The 20646-nt window shown below is 49.7% G+C and overlaps 1 protein-coding gene across 2 annotated transcripts in view; it reads left to right on the forward strand.

Annotated features, from left to right (window-relative positions):
• ADGRG2 (adhesion G protein-coupled receptor G2) overlaps positions 1-20043 on the forward strand; it is a 63971-nt gene extending 43928 nt beyond the window's left edge. For both annotated transcript variants that reach the window (XM_064152058.1, XM_064152057.1), the window contains exons 16-28: positions 2082-2280; positions 3742-3898; positions 5687-5836; positions 6152-6274; positions 8706-8751; positions 8857-8960; positions 9782-9906; positions 12325-12593; positions 13432-13531; positions 15358-15632; positions 17084-17185; positions 18293-18445; positions 19702-20043. In XM_064152058.1, coding sequence (XP_064008128.1) covers positions 2082-2280; positions 3742-3898; positions 5687-5836; positions 6152-6274; positions 8706-8751; positions 8857-8960; positions 9782-9906; positions 12325-12593; positions 13432-13531; positions 15358-15632; positions 17084-17185; positions 18293-18445; positions 19702-19886 — 1988 coding nt within the window. In that variant the 3' untranslated portion in view covers positions 19887-20043. The remainder of the gene's footprint in view (positions 1-2081; positions 2281-3741; positions 3899-5686; positions 5837-6151; positions 6275-8705; positions 8752-8856; positions 8961-9781; positions 9907-12324; positions 12594-13431; positions 13532-15357; positions 15633-17083; positions 17186-18292; positions 18446-19701) is intronic.
• The last annotated feature ends 603 nt before the right edge of the window (positions 20044-20646 follow it).

Consider the following 20646-nt stretch of genomic DNA (forward strand, 5'->3'; position numbering starts at 1 on the left):
GCATCCTTACAAGCTCCTTTATAAATTGCTGTTCTCTGCCTGCCTTGGTTTTTTCAGCCTGCCTTGGTTTTGCAGCCTGCCTTGGTTTTTTCAGCCTGCCTTGGTTTTTTCAGCCTGCCTTGGTTTTGCAGCCTGCCTTGGTTTTTCAGCCTGCCTTGGTTTTTTCAGCCTGCCTTGGTTTTTTCTGCCTGCCTTGGTTTTTCTAGCCTGCCTTGGTTTTTTCAGCCTGCCTTGGTTTTTCAGCCTGCCTTGGTTTTTTCTGCCTGCCTTGGTTTTTCAGCCTGCCTTGGTTTTTTCAGCCTGCCTTGGTTTTTCAGCCTGCCTTGGTTTTTTCAGCCTGCCTTGGTTTTTTCAGCCTGCCTTGGTTTTTTCAGCCTGCCTTGGTTTTTCAGCCTGCCTTGGTTTTTTCAGCCTGCCTTGGTTTTTTCTGCCTGCCTTGGTTTTTCTAGCCTGCCTTGGTTTTTTCAGCCTGCCTTGGTTTTTCAGCCTGCCTTGGTTTTTTCAGCCTGCCTTGGTTTTTTCAGCCTGCCTTGGTTTTTTCAGCCTGCCTTGGTTTTTTCAGCCTGCCTTGTTTTTTTCAGCCTGCCTTGGTTTTTTCAGCCTGCCTTGGTTTTTTCAGCCTGCCTTGGTTTTTTCAGCCTGCCTTGGTTTTTTTCAGCCTGCCTTGGTTTTTTTCAGCCTGCCTTGGTTTTTTCAGCCTGCCTTGGTTTTTTCTGCCTGCCTTGGTTTTTTCTGCCTGCCTTGGTTTTTGCAGCCTGCCTTGGTTTTTTCTGCCTGCCTTGGTTTTTTCTGCCTGCCTTGGTTTTTTCTGCCTGCCTTGGTTTTTTCTGCCTGCCTTGGTTTTTTCAGCCTGCCTTGGTTTTTTCAGCCTGCCTTGGTTTTTTCAGCCTGCCTTGGTTTTTTCAGCCTGCCTTGGTTTTTGCAGCCTGCCTTGGTTTTTTCTGCCTGCCTTGGTTTTTTCTGCCTGCCTTGGTTTTTTCTGCCTGCCTTGTTTTTTTCAGCCTGCCTTGGTTTTTTCAGCCTGCCTTGGTTTTTTCAGCCTGCCTTGGTTTTTCAGCCTGCCTTGGTTTTTTCAGCCTGCCTTGGTTTTTTCAGCCTGCCTTGGTTTTTCAGCCTGCCTTGGTTTTTTCAGCCTGCCTTGGTTTTTTTCAGCCTGCCTTGGTTTTTTTCAGCCTGCCTTGGTTTTTTCAGCCTGCCTTGGTTTTTTCAGCCTGCCTTGGTTTTTCAGCCTGCCTTGGTTTTTTCAGCCTGCCTTGGTTTTTTTCAGCCTGCCTTGGTTTTTTTCAGCCTGCCTTGGTTTTTCTGCCTGCCTTGGTTTTTTCAGCCTGCCTTGGTTTTTCAGCCTGCCTTGGTTTTTCAGCCTGCCTTGGTTTTTTCAGCCTGCCTTGGTTTTTTCAGCCTGCCTTGGTTTTTTCAGCCTGCCTTGTTTTTTTCAAACTGCCTTGGTTTTTTCAGCCTGCCTTGGTTTTTTTCAGCCTGCCTTGGTTTTTTCAACCTGCCTTGGTTTTTCTGCCTGCCTTGGTTTTTTTCAGCCTGCCTTGGTTTTTTTCAGCCTGCCTTGGTTTTTTTCAGCCTGCCTTGGTTTTTTTCAGCCTGCCTTGGTTTTTCAACCTGCCTTGGTTTTTTCAACCTGCCTTGGTTTTTCTGCCTGCCTTGGTTTTTTCAGCCTGCCTTGGTTTTTCTGCCTGCCTTGGTTTTTTCAGCCTGCCTTGGTTTTGCAGCCTGCTTTGGTTTTCAGCCTGGTTTGATTTTCAGCCTGCTTTGGTTTTCAGGAGTCCAATGGCTAAAGAATAACGTAAAAAGTAGATTATTCACCATCAGTAGTACTCTGATGTGGAGAACTATGGAATCAATAATAATTGGACTTAATGCTGGCCACCTAAAACCTTGCTTTGTGCATTCATAAGGTCTACAGTACTCAAATCTGATAGGGAGAAGAAAGGATTCTGTCTGATGTAACACGTTGAGAGACCTTACAAGCTGTTGGTCAGGAGAACTGCTTAGCTTCCCTGCTTCTCAAAGCTGACTCCATCTGCTGAACACAAGCTTTGATTAAATGCACAACTTTTCTTTTGTCCCAGGGAAGACACTGTCAGCTACCACCTACACCACTTCTGTCTACAGCACCATGAGTGTCAGCACAGCTGAGCAGATTGTGTCCAAACTAGAGAATGAGGTAGCAGCTGGCAAAGTGGAACCCAAGGATGTGGAAAGGATGGTTGGTGAGGTCAGCAGGGTCCTGACTGCTGCTCAGCCACTGCCTCCCCGAATTTCTAACAGGTAGGGCACTCAGCTGTGGTGTGTTGCTTTGCTTGGCTTGATAAATTGGTCTGGACAAATTTCTGTCTTTCAAAGCTGTGATCTCATAGAATCACCAAGGCTGGAAAAGACCTTCAAGATCATTGAGTCCAAGCCTAACCCAGCTACCGTGGCCACTAAACCATGTCCTGAAGCACTGCAGCTACAGCTTCAACACCTCCAGGCATGGGGTCTCCACCACCCCTCACCACTCTTTCAGCAAAGAAGTTTTTCCTCATGTCCAACCTAACCTTCCCCTGGCACAACTCCAACCATTGCCTCTGGTCCTGCCACTGGGTACTTGGAGAAAAGACCAGCCCCAGCCTCACTCCAGCCTCCTTTCAGGTGCTGTCGAGAGCAACAAGATCTGCTGTCAGCCTTCTCAAGACTAAACACCCACAGCTCCCTCAGCTGCTCCTCATATGACACCCTCCAAACCCCTCCCCAGTTTTGTTGCTCTTCTCTGGACACTCTCAAGCCCCTCAGTGTCTTTCTTATCCTGTGGCACCCATAATATTTATTGTTCTTTAAAATGCTTGGCCCAGCCAGCAGCAGTGTGGCATCCTTGGCCCAGCCAGCAGCAGTGTGGCATCCTTGCCCAGCCAGCAGCAGAGTGGCATCCTTAGCCCAGCCAGCAGCAGAGTCATTCTAGTGCTAGCAGCTTTAATGCCATGGGGAGCAGTGGATTTTGGGTTCATGTTGACAGCACAGTTAGTGAACAGAGTTCAGCTGTGTTTCACGCTGCACTTGGATTGCTGCTTCCTCCAGGGAAGCTACATTTCAGTAGACTACATTTCATTAGAGCTACATCTCAGTATCTGAAAGGGACCTACAGGCAGGCTGGGAAGGGACTGCTTAGAAGGGCTTGTGGTGATAGGATGAGGGACAGTGTTTGGAACCAAGCAGGGCAGAGTGAGGTTGGACATCAGGAGGAAGTTCTGCACAGTGAGAGTGGTGAAATCCTGGAACAGACTGCCCAGGGATCATAGAATCATAAATTGGTTTAGGTTGGAAGGGACCTCAAGGGTCAGCCAGTGCCAACCCCCTCCCACAGGCAGGGACACCTCCCACTAGAACAGGTCACTCAAGGTCTCATCCAGCCTGGCCTTGAACATCTCTGGGGAGGGAGCAGCCACAATCTCTTGAGGCCCTGCCCCTGGAGACATTCAAGCTCAGACTGGATGTGTCCCTGGGCAGCCTGCTCTAGGGTAGGATGTCCCTGCCCATGGCAGGGGGTTAGAACTGGCTGATCCTTGTGCTCCCTTCCGACCCTGACTGATTGTATGATTCTAGTTGGAGGTGTCCTTGCTGCCTGCAGTGGGGTTTGGACACGATGACCTCTGAAGATCCCTTCCAACCCAATGCAATCTGTGAAGCAGTGAACTCGCTTGAGAACTGTGAGTGTATCTGTTGGTGACATGAAATATCTCCTTTTCTTAACAGAATTATAAAACTGGTGGATTCCATTGGCTTGAAACTCAACTTTTCAGCAGCATCTGCTGATTTTGTCTCCCCTTCCTTGGCTCTGGCAGTGATCAAAACCAACCGTGTCCGCTCCAGCCAGATGTCTTTTGCTGTCCAGGGTTCAGCTGATCTCCAGGTTAAGCCTGACAGTTCTAAAAGACAATTCCTCATTTGGGTTTGAGTATTCCCAATGTTAAGGTTTATTTTGAGGTGTTGCTGGGTTTCTATTTCAGTGTGGCTTTCTCTTTGTAAGTATTGATGGGTTTCTCTTTCTGTGTACCAGGAGTTTGTTCTGTGTTTATGGTAGAGTTGCAGGACCTTCAGTTGGTGTTGGTTGTTTCAGAGGACAAACCATTTGCTTTTGAAGCTCTCAGTAGTTTTTCCCTTCATTTTTATTGTTGTTGTGTAAATAAGCAACAGGCTTGGCAGAATCTGGCATTCAGTTACTAAGCCACTGGAGGGGGTACAGCCAGAACACTAGAATGGACACTCTTTGGCACAATAGCTTCACCTCAGAACCCCTGACTCCTGAGTCACTTAATGACCCACTCTGACTGTGCTGACACTTGCCAAGGAATGTTGCCAAATGGCTTCACCTGTTAGGAGATGAACTGCAGAGAGCTCCAGGGAAGCAGCATTCTGGTGCTCAGATAATGACATTCATACATTAGTCACTCATGACCAGTTGGTCTCACAGGATCACAGGATGTTGGAAGGGACCCAAGGAGATCATCCAGTCCAACCCCCCTGCCAGAGCAGGACCACATAATCTAGCACAGATAACACAGGAAAACATCCATACAGGCCTTGAAAGGCTCCAGAGAAGGAGACTCCACAACCTCTCTGGGCAGCCTGTGCCAGGGCTCTGTGACCCTTACAGTCAAGAAGTTCCCCCTTGTGTTGAGCTGGAATCTCCTGTGCTGCAGCTTCCATCCATTGCTGCTTGTTTTCTCCTTGTTTCAACCTCCCTGCCACTGTAAGTAAACTGATTTGGAAGCAGAAACTGAACTAGGTTTGGGTTCAGGCATGCTTTGCAGTGCCCCTGCCACCTTTATCCCTGGAAGTGTGGAGTAGAATAGAATCATAGAATCAGGCAGGCTGGCAGAGAGCTCCAAGCTCCCCCAGCCCAGCCTAGCACCCAGCCCTGCCCAACCAACCAGACCATGGCACTCAGTGCCCCAGCCAGGCTTGGCTGCAACACCTCCAGCCACAGCCACTCCACCACCTCCCTGGGCAGCCCATTCCAGTGCCAATCACTCTCTGCCAACAACTTCCTAACAACATCCAGCCTAGACCTGCCCTGGCACAGCTTGAGGCTGTGTCCCCTTCTTCTGTTGCTGGCTGCCTGGCAGCAGAGCCCAACCTCACCTGGCTACAGCCTCCCTGCAGGCAGCTGCAGGCAGCAATGAGTAAGCAAATGGGTGAAACCAGAGTATTTTCAGTAACATAAACTATCTTCAGCAATGGATATAAACTGCAGCACAGGAGGTTCCACCTCAACATGAGGAAGAACTTCTTTAGTGTAAGGGTCCCAGAGCCCTGGCACAGGCTGCCCAGAGAGGCTGTGGAGTCTCCTTTTCTGAAGCCTTTCCAGCCCTGTCTGGATGTGTTCCTGTGCCACCTGCACTGGATTCTGTGCTCCTGCTCTGGCAGGGAGGGTTGGACTTGATGATCTCCAAATGTCCCTTCCCACCCCTAATCTTCAAAGGTCACTCCCCCCCCCTAACATCCTGTGGTCCTATAGTAAGGCAGCCCTGCAATGAGTTCCATCCTTTTCAGGCCTGCAAATGCTGTTTACCCATTGGAGCAGGAGAGGAATGGGAGAGAGCAGTGAGCTGCTGACTGTGACAACAGAGATAGGTCTTTTGAAGGGCTAAAGTAAAAATAAGTCAAAGTTCCTTTTTTCTTTGCCTTTCTTTTGCAGATCTCTCTGGGCATTCGTGCAATTAGTGATCTGAATAGCCTGGGATCAATCACACTGCCTTCATCACTGCTGAGGAGTTTGCAGCCTGAGGAGCTGGACCTGGCTTCTAGAATTATATTCAACTTCTTTAAAAAGACTTCTGTCTTCCAGGTATCTTTTTGATCCTCTCTTCAGGATGCTTTTTCAAGTGAAACCTAAAGCAAAACAACATCTGAAAGGGCTTCTTTAGCCACATTTAACAACTTAGAATCATAGAATCAACCAGGCTGGAAGAGACCTCCAAGCTCATCCAGTCCAGCCTATCCCCCAGCCCTATCCAGTCAACCAGACCATGGCACTAAGTGCCTCATCATCCTGAGTGAAATCTAATTGGTTTTGTCCACTTAGCAGCTGAGCTTGGGGATGCTCTACTCAGCTTTTGATTCCTTTGAGATTTTAAGATGTGATTTTTCTTTCTCCTTCCAGGACCTGTCCTTGAAGAATGCATCTTTAATCAGCAATGTTATATCCTCAAGTGTGGGCAACCTCACAGTAAGCAACTTGAAGGAAAATGTCACTGTCACCTTACAGAACATCAAACCTAACCAGGTACAGTTTGCATTTCCTTTGGCAGTTTTGGTGCCTCCACTGGAGCTGTTGTAGAAGAAATACTCTACCAAAAATGGAGATTGCTTGGCTCTCTTTCACTAGTGTGGACATTTAATCTCCACCTGGACCTGCAAAATCCCTCAGTTCTGCATGTTTATCCCTGGCAAACAATTTGGCTCTGAGATGGTCTCAAGTAATTTGGCTCCATTGTCCATCCACTTTGGCTTTTTCTTTTCTGTCTACATTTTTCTAACAGATTCACAGAATGGTTGGGTTGGAAGGAATCTGAAATATCATCTGGTTCCACCCCCCTGCCAGAGCAGCAGCAGCCAGGGCAGGGCACACAGGGAGGCAGCCAGGGGAGTTCTGAAAATCTCTAGAGAAGGAGACTCCACAGCCTCTCTGGGCAGCCTGCTCCAGGCCTCTGCCACCCTCACAGGCAGAAAGTTTGCTCTGCTGTTCCCCTGGCACCTCCTCTGCTGCAGCACACTCCCAGTGCCCCTTGTGCTGCCCTTGACCAGCCCTGTGCAGAGCCTGGCTCTGTGTCCTGCCCACTCTGCCCTGCACAGCTTGAGCAACATGAATAAGCAGCCCTCAGGCTGCTCTGCTGCCAGCTGCCAGCCTCAGCTCTCTCAGCCTGGCCTCCTAGGAGATCTTCCACTGCCTGCAGCAGCTCTGTGCCTCTGGGCTGGACTCCCTCAAGCAGTTCCCTAAAGTTCTTTTTGAACCCAGGGGCCCAGAACTGGACACAGTATTCCAACTGTGGCCTCAGCAGGGCAGAGCATAGAGGCAGGAGAACTTCTCTTGACCCATCACAGCCCTTCTAAGCCAGCCCAGGATGCCCTTGGCCTTCTTGGCCACAAGGACACATTGCTGGCTCCTGGGCATCCTTCTGCCCACGAGGACCCTCAGGTCCTCTTCCCCTGTGCTGCTCTCCAGCAGGTCATTCCCCAGCCTGGCCTGGTCCATGGGGGTTGCTCTTTCCCAGGTACAAGACTCTCAACTTCACTGGACAAAAGGCAACTTGCAACTACTTCACCCTCAATGAGAAACTCTTCTATTACAACCGAAAATGTTCCCCTCAAAACATGAAGAGTGCAAAGAGTAAAGGCTGGAGCTCATTTGCAGGCCAACTTCACTGCACTGTCTCAGGCAAGGGAAAAGGAAAGGCAGATTTAGCTAACAGGAACCAGCAAAACACTGCAACCATCAGCAAACTCCTGATTCTCTTACCAGAAATGGTTGTTGCAGAAGATTCTCCTGAAGTGTCAGCTTTTGTTTCAGAAAAGAGGGGGAGGGGAAAAAAAAGGAGGATACTGAAGCTTCACACAAGATGTTCTTATTTTCCCATGCTGAACAGGTGAATATAATTAAACAAATTGAGTGCAGCCTCAGCAAGTTTGCTGCCCACACCAAGCTGTGTGGTGCAGCAGCCAGGCTGGAGGGCAGAATCCATCCAGAGGCACCTGCACAGGCTGCAGAGGTGGGCACAAGCCAAGCTCAGGAGGTTCAGCAAGACCAAAGGCAAGGTCCTGCAGCTGGGTGGAGGCAATGCCAAGCACCAATCCAGGCTGGGCAGGGAGTGTCTGGAGAGCAGCCCTGAGCAGAGGGACTTGGGGGTGCTGCTGGGGGAGAAGCTCAGCAGGAGCCAGCAGTGTGCACTTGCAGCCCAGAAAGCCAAGCAGAGCCTGGGCTGCAGCAGCAGCAGTGTGGCCAGCAGGGCCAGGGAGGGGATTCTGCCCCTCTGCTGTGCTCTGCTGAGACCCCAGCTGGAGTCCTGCATCCAGCTCTGGAGCCCCTGGGCCAAGAGGGCTGTGGAGATGCTGGAGAGTGTCCAGAGCAGGGCCAGGAGGATGCTGAGAGGCTGCAGCAGCTCTGCTGTGAGCACAGCCTGAAAGAGTTGGGGCTGTGCAGGCTGGAGCAGAGGAGGCTCCCAGGGGGCCTTCTTGTGGCCTTCCAGCATCTGAAGGGGGCTCCAAAAAAGCTGGGGAGGGACTTTTGAGGGTGTGAGGGAGTGTCAGGAGTGGGGGGAATGGAGCAAAGCTGGAGGTGGGGAGAGTGAGGCTGGAGGTGAGGAGGAAGTTGTTGAGCAGGAGAGTGGTGAGAGCCTGGCAGGGGTTGCCCAGGGAGGTGGTTGAGGCCCCATGGCTGGAGGTGTTTGAGGCCAGGCTGGCTGAGGCTGTGTGCAGCCTGCTCTAGGGTAGGGTGTCCCTGGGCATGGCAGGGAGGTTGGAACTGGCTGCTCCTTGTGCTCCCTTCCAACCTGACTGATTCTGTGAATCCTTTCTGTGCACCTAAATGAATTTTCCTGTCCTACAAACCATGCCATGATCTCATATTATTGCCTGCATTAAGATAATCACAAATTACTTGATCATAAACTCCATTGTTTAGGAAAACAGCTTCATTTTTCTCCTTGCCTCCTGCACAGGATAATTCCACAGTGAGATGTGTTTTCTGGGACTTCAGGAAGAATGGTAAGTGCCTGGAACTACCCAAGGTCCCTTGTTGGTTTAGCTTGGGCACTTCATCTTAATCTAAGTGAGGACTGTGGTGAATAACAAAGCTCTTTCCATTTCCAGGTGGACACGGAGGGTGGTCAGCTGAAGGCTGTGTGGTTAAGGAGAGCAGGGTGAATGAAACAGTCTGCTCCTGCAACCACCTCACCAGCTTTGCAGTCCTGATGGTAATTGTTGGAACACTGATGCACTGTTGGCCTGCCTGAAGAGCTCACTGAAGCAGCTGCTCAGCATCTTCAGCAGGCACACAGCACCTGGGAAATACTGCTCAGCTTCTGTTCACTTCACTCTTAGTACATCCTGAATCAGAGAATGGTTTGGGTTGGAAGGGACCTCCAAAGGACATCCAGTCTAACCCTGCTGCGCTCAGCAGGGACATCCTCCACTAGAGCAGGTTGCTCACAGCCTTTGTTGAGCCTGACCTTTAATATCTCCAGGCATGAGGCCTCAACCACCTCCCTGGGCAACCTGCAGCAGCCTCCTGCTGCTGAACTTGTTCCTCACAGCCAATCTCAATCTGCTCTGCTCTGCTCTCAGCTCAAACCATTGCCCTCCTCCTGTCCCTGCAGGCCTTTGCCAGCAGTCCCTCTGCAGCCTGCTTGCAGCCCCTGCAGCTCCTGGCAGGCTGCTCTGAGCTCTGCCTGGAGCCTTCTCTTCTCCAGGCTGCACACCCCCAGCTCCCTCAGCCTCTCCTCACAGGGCTGTGCTCCAGGTCCCTCCCCAGCCTTGTTGCCCTTCTCCAAACACCTTCCAGCACCTCAACATCTCTCCTGAATTCAGGAGCCCAGAGCTGGACACAACACTTAAGGTGTGGCCTGAACAGTGCTGAGCACAGGGGCACAAGAGCCTCCCTTGTCCTGCTGGATATCTTGGAGTTCTCTTCCAACCTGATTGATTCTATGATTCAGTTGCTGAGAGAAAGGTGCATTTGGAGGGGATTTTTGTTGGTAAATACCTCCTCTAAACTTAACTTCTGTTTGCATTGCAGAACCTGTATGGAAATACTCCTATGAGCCCCACACAGGAACTGGTGCTGACTTTTATATCCTACATAGGCTGTGGCCTGTCTGCAATTTTTCTTTCCATTACACTTGTGACCTACATAGCCTTTGAGTAAGTACCTGCTCAGCTCAGCTCCCACTGTTCTTCAGTCAGGAGTCTTTGTAATCTTCACTGCTTTCATGGATTTCTGCCTCTGTTAATGAAGCAAAAGTCAGCTCAGTTTAACAGGATTCATAAGTTCATAGAATGGTTTAGGTTGGATCATCCAGTTCCATCCCCTGCCATGGGAAGGGACACTTCCCACCAGCCCAGGGTGCTCAAAGCCTCATCCAGCCTGGCCTTGAGCACCTCCAGAGAGGTTGTGGAGCACAGAATCACCCAATGTGAATCTTTGATCACATTGGGTGATTCTGTGCTCCACAACCTCCCTGGGAAACCTGTGCCAGTGTCTCACCACCCTCAACCTGTGCCAGTGTCTCACCACCCTCAACCTGTGCCAGGGACTCACCACCCTCACTCTAAAGAATTGCTTCCTCATCTCCAGTCTCAATCTGCACCCCCCTCAAGCTTCAATCCATTCCCTCTCATCCCAGCCCTCCCAGCCCTTGTCAAAAGTCCCTTCCCAGCTCTCCTTCAGCCCCTTCAGGTACTGGAAGGCTGCTCTAAGGTCTCCCTGGAGCCTTCTTTTCCCCAGGCTGTACAGTCCACACCTTTTCAGCCTGTCCCCTTGCAGGGGAGGTTCTCCAGCCCTCTGATCATCTTCATGGCCCTACTCTGAACCTGCCCCAGCAGCTGCCTGTCCTTCTTATGCTGGTGGCCTGTCTTTCAGGAGTTCAGTGTTCAGGAATGTTAATCTTGTGGCCAAGTAAATGAATTGTAAGCAGCAAAAACTGAAGCAGCAGCATTCTTCAGTGTTTTATGCTGGGTTATCATCGTAGGATCAGAGAATCAAGCAGGTAGGAAGAGAGCTCCAAGCTCATCCAGCCTGACCTAGCACCCAGCCCTGCCCAACCAACCAGACCATGGCACTCAGTGCCCCAGCCAGGCTTGGCTGCAACACCTCCAGCCACGGCCACTCCACCACCTCCCTGGGCAGCCCATTCCAGTGCCAATCACTCTCTCTGGCAACAACTTCCTAACAACATCCAGCCTAGACCTGCCCTGGCACAGCTTGAGGCTGTGTCCCCTTCTTCTGTGGAATGTGTTTGAGATACAGCACAGATAAAGCAGTGCAGAATGACAGCATTTTAAAGCACATTTGTGCCCTTTGCTGGGATGTTTGCTTCTGTTTGAGCCTTGACTACTGCAGCCTCCATATTATGGTTTGGAGATCCTCCTTGGAGTTCTTCAGCATCCTGTCCTCAAGGATGCTTTGTCTCTCTCCAGGCTTTAGATATAGATATTATATATTTCATAGAATCAGTCAGGGTTGGAAGGGAGCACAAGGAGCAGGCAGTGCCAACCCCCTGCCATGCCCAGGGACACCCTACCCTAGAGCAGGCTGCACACAGCCTCAGCCAGCCTGGCCTCAAACACCTCCAGCCATGGGGCCTCAACCACCTCCCTGGGCAACCCCTGCCAGCCTCTCACCACTCTCCTGCTCAATAACTTCCTCCTCACCTCCAGCCTCACTCTCCCCACCTCCAGCTTTGCTCCATTATTTAGTCTCTCTCAAGGCTTTAGATATAGATGGATTTAGATATATTTTGTCTCTCAAGGCTTTAGCTATAGATATTAGATATTTAGTGTCTCTCAAGGCTTTAAATATAGATAGATTTAGATGTATTTTGCCTCTCAAGGCTTTAGCTCTAGATATTAGATATTTAGTGTCTCTCAAGGCTTTAGATATAGATGGGTTTAGATGTATTTTGTCTCTCAAGGCTTTAGCTCTAGATATTAGATATTTAGTGTCTCTCAAGGCTTTAAATATAGATAGATTTAGATGTATTTTGTCTCTCAAGGCTTTAGCTCTAGATATTAGATATTTAGTGTCTCTCAAGGCTTTAGATATAGATGGGTTTAGATATATTTTGTCTCTCAAGGCTTTAGCTCTAGATATTAGATATTTAGTGTCTCTCAAGGCTTTAGATATAGATGAGTTTAGATATATTTTGTCTCTCAAGGCTTTTGATACAGATATTAGATATTTAGATCTTTCTCTCTCTCAAGGCTTTAGAAGCTGAGTCAAAAATCTACCCTGGCTTAGCAAAAAAAGATCATTTGGGGGGTTTGGAAGTACTGTAACAAGGAGAAGTCTAATCTAGAATGTAAAGCAAAATAAATGGTGGCAGTAAAGTCTGAGAATCTAAGCTCCTGTTTGTGTTTCTGCAACCTTATTGCACCAAACTTTATTCATACAGAGAATTAGTTTGGAAAGCTTGTGTAGAAATGCAGTGCATGGAGGATTTGACCTCAATCAAAAGATAGAAGCTAAGGTTATTTTTCCTTGCCATCTGTGCAGTAACAGGCCCCAGGGATCCCTGGACAATTGCTCTCCTCTCACTGATTTGCCTTTTTTTTCCCTTTCAGAAAAATCAGGAGGGACTACCCCTCCAAAATCCTGATTCAGCTGTGTGCTGCATTACTTCTGCTCAACTTAGTCTTCCTCCTTGACTCCTGGATTGCCCTCTATGACACACGAGGCCTTTGCATTGCAGTGGCAGTATTTCTTCACTATTTTCTCTTGGTTTCCTTCACCTGGATGGGCCTAGAAGCTTTCCACATGTATCTAGCCCTTGTCAAAGTCTTTAACACCTATGTGAGGAAATACATCCTGAAGTTCTGCATTGTTGGCTGGGGTAGGTATCTCTATATTGTTGGGTTGGGGTTTATTCCTTTTTGGGTGTAAAAGATATATTCTCTTATCAGATAATTCAGTGAACATAATGGAATTGAAGCAGTCAGTAAGTGTTGGGTTGGTGTTTGTTGTTGGGTTGGTGTTTGTTGTTGGGTTGGTGTTTATTCCTTTTTGGGTGTGAAAGATACATTCTTTTATCAGGTAATTCAGTGAATGCAATGGAAGTGAAGCAGTCATTAAGTGTTGTTGGGTTGGGGTTTGTTGTTGGGTTGGGGTTTGTTGTTGGGTTGGGGTTTATTCCTTTTTGGGTGTAAAAGATACATTCTTTTATCAGGTAATTCAGTGAATGCAATGGAAGTGAAGCAGTCATTAAGTGTTGTTGGGTTGGGGTTTGTTGTTGGGTTGGGGTTTGTTGTTGGGTTGGGGTTTATTCCTTATTCAAAGATCACATTGGGTGATTCTGTGCTCCACAGCCTCCCTGGGCAACCTGTGCCAGTCTCTCACCACCCTCACTGCAAAGAACTTCTTCCTAACATCCAGTTACAATCTCCCCTCTGCCAGTTCAGACCCATTCCTCCTCATCCTCTCATTCCCAGACCTTATCAATAGTCCCTCTCCAGCCTTTCTGTAGCCCACTTCAGATACTGGAAGGCCACTCCAAGGTCTCCTCCAAGCTTTCTCTTCTCCAGGCTGCAGAGCCCCAACTCTCTCAGCCTGGCCTCATAATTCCACCAAGAAATGTCAGAAACAGGACATAGGCTTTATAGAAAACATCATTTCATGTCCTCAGAATACTCTTGTCATGGTTTTCACTGCTATCTCTGCTTGTGACCTCCTAGGGCTGCCAGCTGTGGTGGTGTCTACCGTGTTGGCAGTGTCACCAGACAATTATGGACTCATCACCACTGGGAAGGTTTCAGTAAACAGACCTGATGAATTGTGAGTTCCAAGGAGCTGCTTTCTGGGGGGAGGAGGGTGATGGTGTGCTACTTTGAGGCTAATTCGGGTTATCTTAATGAGAGAAATTAGACTACTGGCTGTGAAAAGAAAAGAATAGTGGTGTCTGTGTTCCCCATTTGTTCTGCTGGGACATTTAAAAGCAAGGACACAAACACAGATAAGGCAGTTTCTGCCTGGCTGTTGCCCCTATTAATTCTTCTGCCTGAACCTGCATATTCCCCAAATAATCACTCTGCTTCTAACACCTCTTGCTGACCTTTCCAGCTCACCTTCCATGCAAGGGAGATTCTGAGATAAAGGAGAGAGTGGAAAGAAGGTGGAAGGGTGGTTGGGAGCCCCTCCTGGGCATGCTGACTGCTGGGGGGGGGTCTTGTATTTCTGTATTACTTTTAACTTGTATATTGCTGTATATAGTTGTCAATACCTGTAATATATTGTATCTGCTTGTATATCTGCTAAGCTGTAAATATCTAAAGCTTCCTTCCTTGTCCTCCAGCTGGCTGAGTTTAGCCTTGGGGGCTGATTTAGTTGTGGTAATTAACGGGGCAGGACTCACAAAATCTGTAGGCAGTTTTCATTTCCAGAAAGCCCTGCCCACAACTAGGCACAAATTAGTTAAATTTGGGTTCTGATTTGGCTGGGAAAGTCTTCAGAAGGCTGCTTCTGGGCAGTTCATTCCTTTAGGAGAGTCAGAAAAGGTTTGGCCACAAAATGGCTTTGCCTCACTTACAAATAGGCAGCCTGGAGCCCTAGGGCAAGTCTGTGCTGCTCACTGTGGTGGAGGAGGAATTTCCAGGTAGTCCCTGGCTCCTTTGTGGCAGTGTTGGAACTGCTCAGCCCTTGAGAGGCTTCCAGATCTTCCCAGGGTGCTGGGAAAGAGGCAGAGGATCTCTGACCTGCTCCTGGTTCCTCTTGGCACAGAGGTTTGCAGGGGTGCAGGCAGATCTCTTGCAGCTGTGCAGGGAGCACCATGGTGGTGGCACTTCTTGCCATGACATAAGGCACTTAAATGCCTTCTCCTGGCAGACTTGAGGCACTTGAGTTGCCATGTAGCTCAAGCCCAAAACACCAGGGCTAAGCTGCTCTAGAGCATGAGGCAGAGCAGAACAGGTTGGCCAAGAGCTGTGAGGCAGAGCAGCATGAACTGAGGCAGAGCACAGAGGCAGAGCAGCATGAACTGAGGCAGAGCAGCAGCACAACTGCTTGCAGCTTAGCTCCATTTCTATGACTTGCCCAGTGCAAAGGCTCCTTTGGCCACAGAGATTCACCAATCAGATGGCATTTGCCAAACTGCCCATGTGAGGTGAGCTCAGGCCTTGCTCACCCTTATGTGGGCAAGACACCAACAAGGGCCTGAACACCCCTGGGTACCTGCTTATCACTTTGGGAGGGGACATAAGGCTTAAGCCTTTGTTTTCCTCCAGCCCTTGCTTCCCCCGTCAGCAGAAGGGTGGGACAAGCCAGGACATCTAATAGGCCTCTTAGCCTTCCAGGACAGGGTGGGGGGATGGGTGATGCCCAGAACCACTACAGGTGACTCACAGCTGCTGTGGAGTTGCTTTTCTCTACATTAAAGGTGGGGAAGGAAGCAAGAGGGGAGCTTTGAGAGGGTGCAGTTCTCTTGCATATCCTGCTTTTTGTGATGATTGCCTGTGAGAGAGCTCCCACCCCATGGCCAGAAAAGTGCTTTTGGGTGAAGAGACAAAACTATTTCGCCTGTGCAATCAACCCCAGCTTTAGCTGCTGCTTATTTCCCCTTCCTTTCTGTTCCTGACAAGCTTTGACAGATTGTTCTTTGCTTCCAGCTGCTGGATTAAAAACCGAGCTGTCTTCTACACTACTGCTGTGGGCTACTTCTGCCTGATCTTCCTGATCAACATCAGCATGTTCATCGTTGTGCTGATCCAGCTGTGCCGGATCAAGAAGAAGAAGCAGCTTGGTGCTCAGAGGAAAACCAGCATCCAGGACCTGCGCAGCGTGGCTGGCCTCACCTTCCTCCTGGGGATCACCTGGGGATTTGCTTTCTTCACAGTCAGTGAGGTCTTCACTTACCTCTTCACCATCTTCAACACCTTGCAAGGTGAGCTTATCCTTCATGTGACAGTCACACAGAGCTAACCAGGTTGGAAAAGACCTCTAAGATCATCCAGTCCAACCTATCACCTAACCCTTCTAATTAACTAACCCATGGCACTGAGTGCCTCATCCAGCCTGCTCTTAAACACCTCCAGGGATGAGGACTCCTGCCCAGGCAGCCCATTCCAATGCCAGTCACTCTTGCTGTGAAGACCTTCTTCCTGTGATCCAGCCTGAACCTGCCCTGGCACAGCTTGAGGCTGAGTCCTCTTGTTCTGTTGCTGGGTGCCTGGAAGGGCCCATTGGGGAGGTCTAGGCTGGATGTTGTTAGGAAGTTGTTGTCAGAGAGAGTGATTGGCACTGGAATGGGCTGCCCAGGGAGGTGGTGGAGTGGCTGTGGCTGGAGGTGTTGCAGCCAAGCCTGGCTGGGGCACTTAGTGCCATGGTCTGGTTGGTTGGGCAGGGCTGGGGGATAGGCTGGGCGTGCTTGGAGCTCTCTGCCAGCCTGCTTGGTTCTGTGATTGTGTACATAACAGAATGAAAAAAAATCACACACACTTGGAAATAGCTTTTTGGGAGGATTCAGCACTCAAGATGTAATAGAACTTTTTAAGTAGAGTCATAGAGTCACTAAGGCTGGAAAAGACCTTTAAGATGACTGAGTCCAACCATAACCCAGCTAACAGGACCTCTAAACCATGTCCTGAAGCACTACAGCTATAGCTTTTCAAACACTTCCAGGCAGGGGGACTCCATCACCAACCTGGGCAGCCTGTTCCAACCCCTCACCACATTTTTCCTAATGTCCAACCTAACTCTCCCTGGCACAACTCCAACCCACTGCCTCCCTTGCCACCCTCACACTGAAGAACTTCTTCCTCAGCTCCACTCTAACCCTGCTCTGCCTCAGCTCCAAACCATTCCCCCTTGGCCTGTCTCTAGACACCCCCAGGCAAAGCTCATCCTCCTTCAGCTCTTGGCAGGCAGCTCTGAGGTCCTCCTGGAGCCTTCTCTGCAGGCTGCACACTCCCAGCTCCTTCAGCCTGTGCTCACAGCAGAGCTGCTCCAGCCCTTGGAGCATCTTTGTGGCCTGCTCTGGCCTCACTCCAGCAGCTCTGTGCCCTTCTTCTGCTGGGGACAGCAGCACTGGAGGCAGAGTTGGAGGTGAGATCTGGGCAGAGCCAAGGGACAGAATTCCTGGTCTTGCCTTGCTGCCCACACTCCTGGCTGCAGCCCTGGACACAGTTTGCCTTCTGGGCAGCTGCTGCCTCTTGTTCTTGCATTTGTGTGTGTGTCCTCTTCAGTAGTCAGTGCTGTCAATTTTTTCACCAAAGGGTTATGACTTCTGATTAGAAATTGAAAAGAAACAAAAGAAAAGCAAAACTTCCTTTGCTAAGAGGCAGTAAAAGTCCAATTTGCAACCTTCTTCTAAGTTACTTTGGTTTATTTTTGCAGGGTTCTTCATTTTTATCTTCTACTGTGTAACAAAGGAGAACGTCCGGAAGCAGTGGAGGAGGTATCTGTGCTGTGGGAAATTCAGGCTGGCTGAAAACTCTGGTAAATGGCAATTTCTTTTGCATTAGATCTTTTAGGGGTTTTTATTCCACTTCTGAGTGTTTATATTCAATGCTAAGTTCCTACTAATTCATAATACTTGAAAAGAAAAACAATCAGGTTGCTGCAGTTGCAGATCTAATTAATTATCCAAGGCACAACAAACCTCCACAGGGATGCTCCTTAAAGGTGGCAGCTGCTGCTGCAGCTCTTGGAACTCCACTCATAGAATCAAGCAGGTTGGCAGAGAGCTCCAAGCTCCCCCAGCCCAACCTAGCACCCAGCCCTGCCCAACCAACCAGACCATGGCACTAAGTGCCCAAGCCAGGTTTGGCTTCAACACCTCCAGGCACAGCCACTCCACCAGCTCCCTGGGCAGCCCATTTCAGTGCCAATCACTCTCTCTGCACACTCCCAGCTCCCTCAGCCTCCCCTCACAGGGCTGTGCTCCAGGCCCCTCCCCAGCCTTGCTGCCCTGCTCCAAACACCTTCCAGCACCTCCACATCTCTCTGCAATGGAGGAGCCCAGAACTGGACACAGCACTGCAGGGGTGGCCTGAGCAGTGCTGAGCACAGAGGTGTGCACAAGAACCTCCCTTGTCCTGCTGCCCACACTGCTCCTGCTTTAGGTTGGAAGGGACCTCAAAGCTCCATAGGCAGGGACACCTCCCACTAGAACAGGTCACTCAAGGCCTCATCCAACCTGGCCTTGAGCACCTCCCTAGGCATCCTGTGCCAGTCTCTCACCACCCTCACTGCAGAGAACTTCTTCCTAGCATCCAGTTTGAATCTCCCCTCTGCCAGTTCCCACAGTTGCTTCTCCCCACAGCAGAAGTGGGGAGAGCAGAAGAATATGTCTGGGCAAGCCACACCATGGATAAGCTTATTTTGGCCTATTTAGACCTACCATGACAGACCTCAGCTACCTTCCCTGAACAACCTGTTGCAGTGTTGCAGCACCCTCCTGGTGCAGAACTTGCTCCTCACTCTGCTCTGCTCTCATTTCAAACCTCTGCCCTCATCCTGTCCTTGCAGACCTTTGCAAACAGTCCCTCTGCAGTACCCATTTGTGCCTGACTTGTGTGAACTGTGCTGTTTTCTCTCTCGCAGACTGGAGCAGAACTGCTACTAACGGCTTAAAGAAGCAGACTGTGAACCAAGGAGTGTCCAGTTCTTCCAATTCCTTGCAGTCCAACAGCAACTCCACCAACTCTACGACGCTGCTGATGAACAACGACTACGCAGTGCACGCCAACGGCAACGGTAGGAGGAGCTCTCAAGCTGTTGTGGTTCCTGCTTTGCAATACAGCTCTTTGGTGCTGATACAAAGGGAAGTGCTGACAAAATATTAAGAGGGTGAGAATGTTTTGGAATATCCTCACAAATTCTATCAGACATCATTTTGAGGGGCTCAGGGACCCAGTTTAAACATAGCCATTCCTTCTAGACCATGGCACTAAGTGCCTCATGCAGGCTTTGCTTCAGCACCTCCAGGGACAGCGACTCCATCACCTCCCTGGGCAGCCCATTCCAGTGCCAGTCACTCTGCCAACAACTTCCTCCTAACATCCAGCCTAGACTTCCCCTGGCATAACCTGTTGCTGGTTGCCTTGCAGAAGAGACCAACCCCCACCTGGCTACAGCCTCCCTGCAGGCAGCTGCAGGCAGCAATGAGCTCTGCCCTAAGCCTCCTCTTCTGCAGGCTGCACACCCCCAGCTCCCTCAGCCTCTCCTCATAGGATTTGAATTCCCAGCCCCTCACCAGTTTCATCACCCTTCTCTGGACACCTTCCAGCACCTCAGCATCTCTCTGCAGTGGAGGAGCCCAGAGCTGGACACAGCACTGCAGGTGTGGCCTGAACAGTGCTGAGTACAGGGCAAGAAGAACCTTTCTTGTCCTGCTGGCCACACTGTCCCACAGCAATCCACAGCTCTGGTCTCTTCTGCCAGGCAGCCAGCAGCAGAAGAAGGGGACACAGCCTCAAGCTGTGCCAGGGCAGGTCTAGGCTGGATGTGAGGAGGAAGGTGTTGGCAGAGAGAGTGATTGGCATTGGAATGGGCTGCCCAGGGAGGTGGTGGAGTGGCCGTGGCTGGAGGTGTTGCAGCCAAGCCTGGCTGGGGCACTGAGTGCCATGGTGTGGTTGGTTGGGCAGGGCTGGGTGCTAGGCTGGGCTGGGGGAGCTTGGAGCTCTCTTCCAGCCTGGTTGATTCTATGGTTGTTGTGGACTCCTTTGGCCAGCAGCTCTGTGTCCTCCTCAAGCAGCACTGGGGGCAGTATATTTACAGAACACATGCAGAGAAACCCACATTTAGAACTGTTGCAGACTGGACGTGGCACTTGGTGCCATGGTCTAGCCTTGAGCTCTGTGGTAAAGGGTTGGACTTGATGATCTGTGAGGTCTCTTCCAACCCTGATGATACTGTGATACTGAATAAATGGGAGTGTGTGACCTCCCTGCAGGTAGACTTGCTTCTGCCCCTTGCTGATCCCAGATGCTGTCTGGTTTGTGTTTGGCCAGGCCAGCTGCCCAGTGAGAAGAGCAGTGTCTCTTTCAGCCTGCAGAACGGCGACCTGTGTCTCCACGACTTCCCCGGCAAGCAGCTGGCAGCTGAGGACAAGGATGACACAAGCAGCCAGAAAAGCCACACCAACCTCAGAAGGACTTCAAAGAGGGGCAGCCTCACTTCCATGGAGAAAATGTGATCCCCTTTTCAGCAGCACATTGGAGATTCCTCTTGCAGTGTGCCCTGGAGATTTACTTTCCCCAGAGTTACATAATGTGAGCAGACCAAGAACTGATCTTATTTAATACACGGTACTGGAACTTCAAGGCAGCCATGCAGTGGAGTGAGGACAATTATCTGGGGGGGAGGGGGGGGAAACCTGGGTTGTTTGGGGTTTTTTTTTTGGGGGGGGGAAACCCTGGAAACGAGGGGGAAAAAAATAAGGAAGCTTCTACTTTGACAAATGACAGCTGGCACCTGGCCATTTTGTGTTGTTCATTGGAGGCTTTTTGAGGTTCTTCTCTTTTTGTATACATTTTATTTTGTTTAGACTTTTTTCCTTCCCCATTACAACTAAGTTCCTCTGGCTTTAATACTCAGTGCTCTTGTATACAAGGAGGAAACTGCAACTTGTGCCTGCCACCAATGTTACCTTTGAAAAACCTTAGCTATGCTGTCTTCAACTTTTTATACCTTGTAGTGGCCAACTCTAGTGGTGTACAGAACAACTTCTCAGCCTTTAAGCATCTCAATGGTACCTTTTGTATTTATTTCTTGTAATATAGATCTAAGTATTCATATGTATAGAAAAACTAAGTGGTATTGTGGTTTAACTGGTACTGGAGGTCTGTGTTTGCTCTTTGGAGGCTACCTCCAAACCAAACTGTTCTATAGCTTTACTACAGAATGGGACAGAAGTTAATTTGTCCAGAAGGTGAAAACCCTTACAGGGGTTTAAA

The sequence above is a fragment of the Pogoniulus pusillus genome, chromosome 12 (genome assembly GCF_015220805.1).
Source record: "Pogoniulus pusillus isolate bPogPus1 chromosome 12, bPogPus1.pri, whole genome shotgun sequence".
NCBI classification, from domain to species: Eukaryota; Metazoa; Chordata; class Aves; order Piciformes; family Lybiidae; genus Pogoniulus; species Pogoniulus pusillus.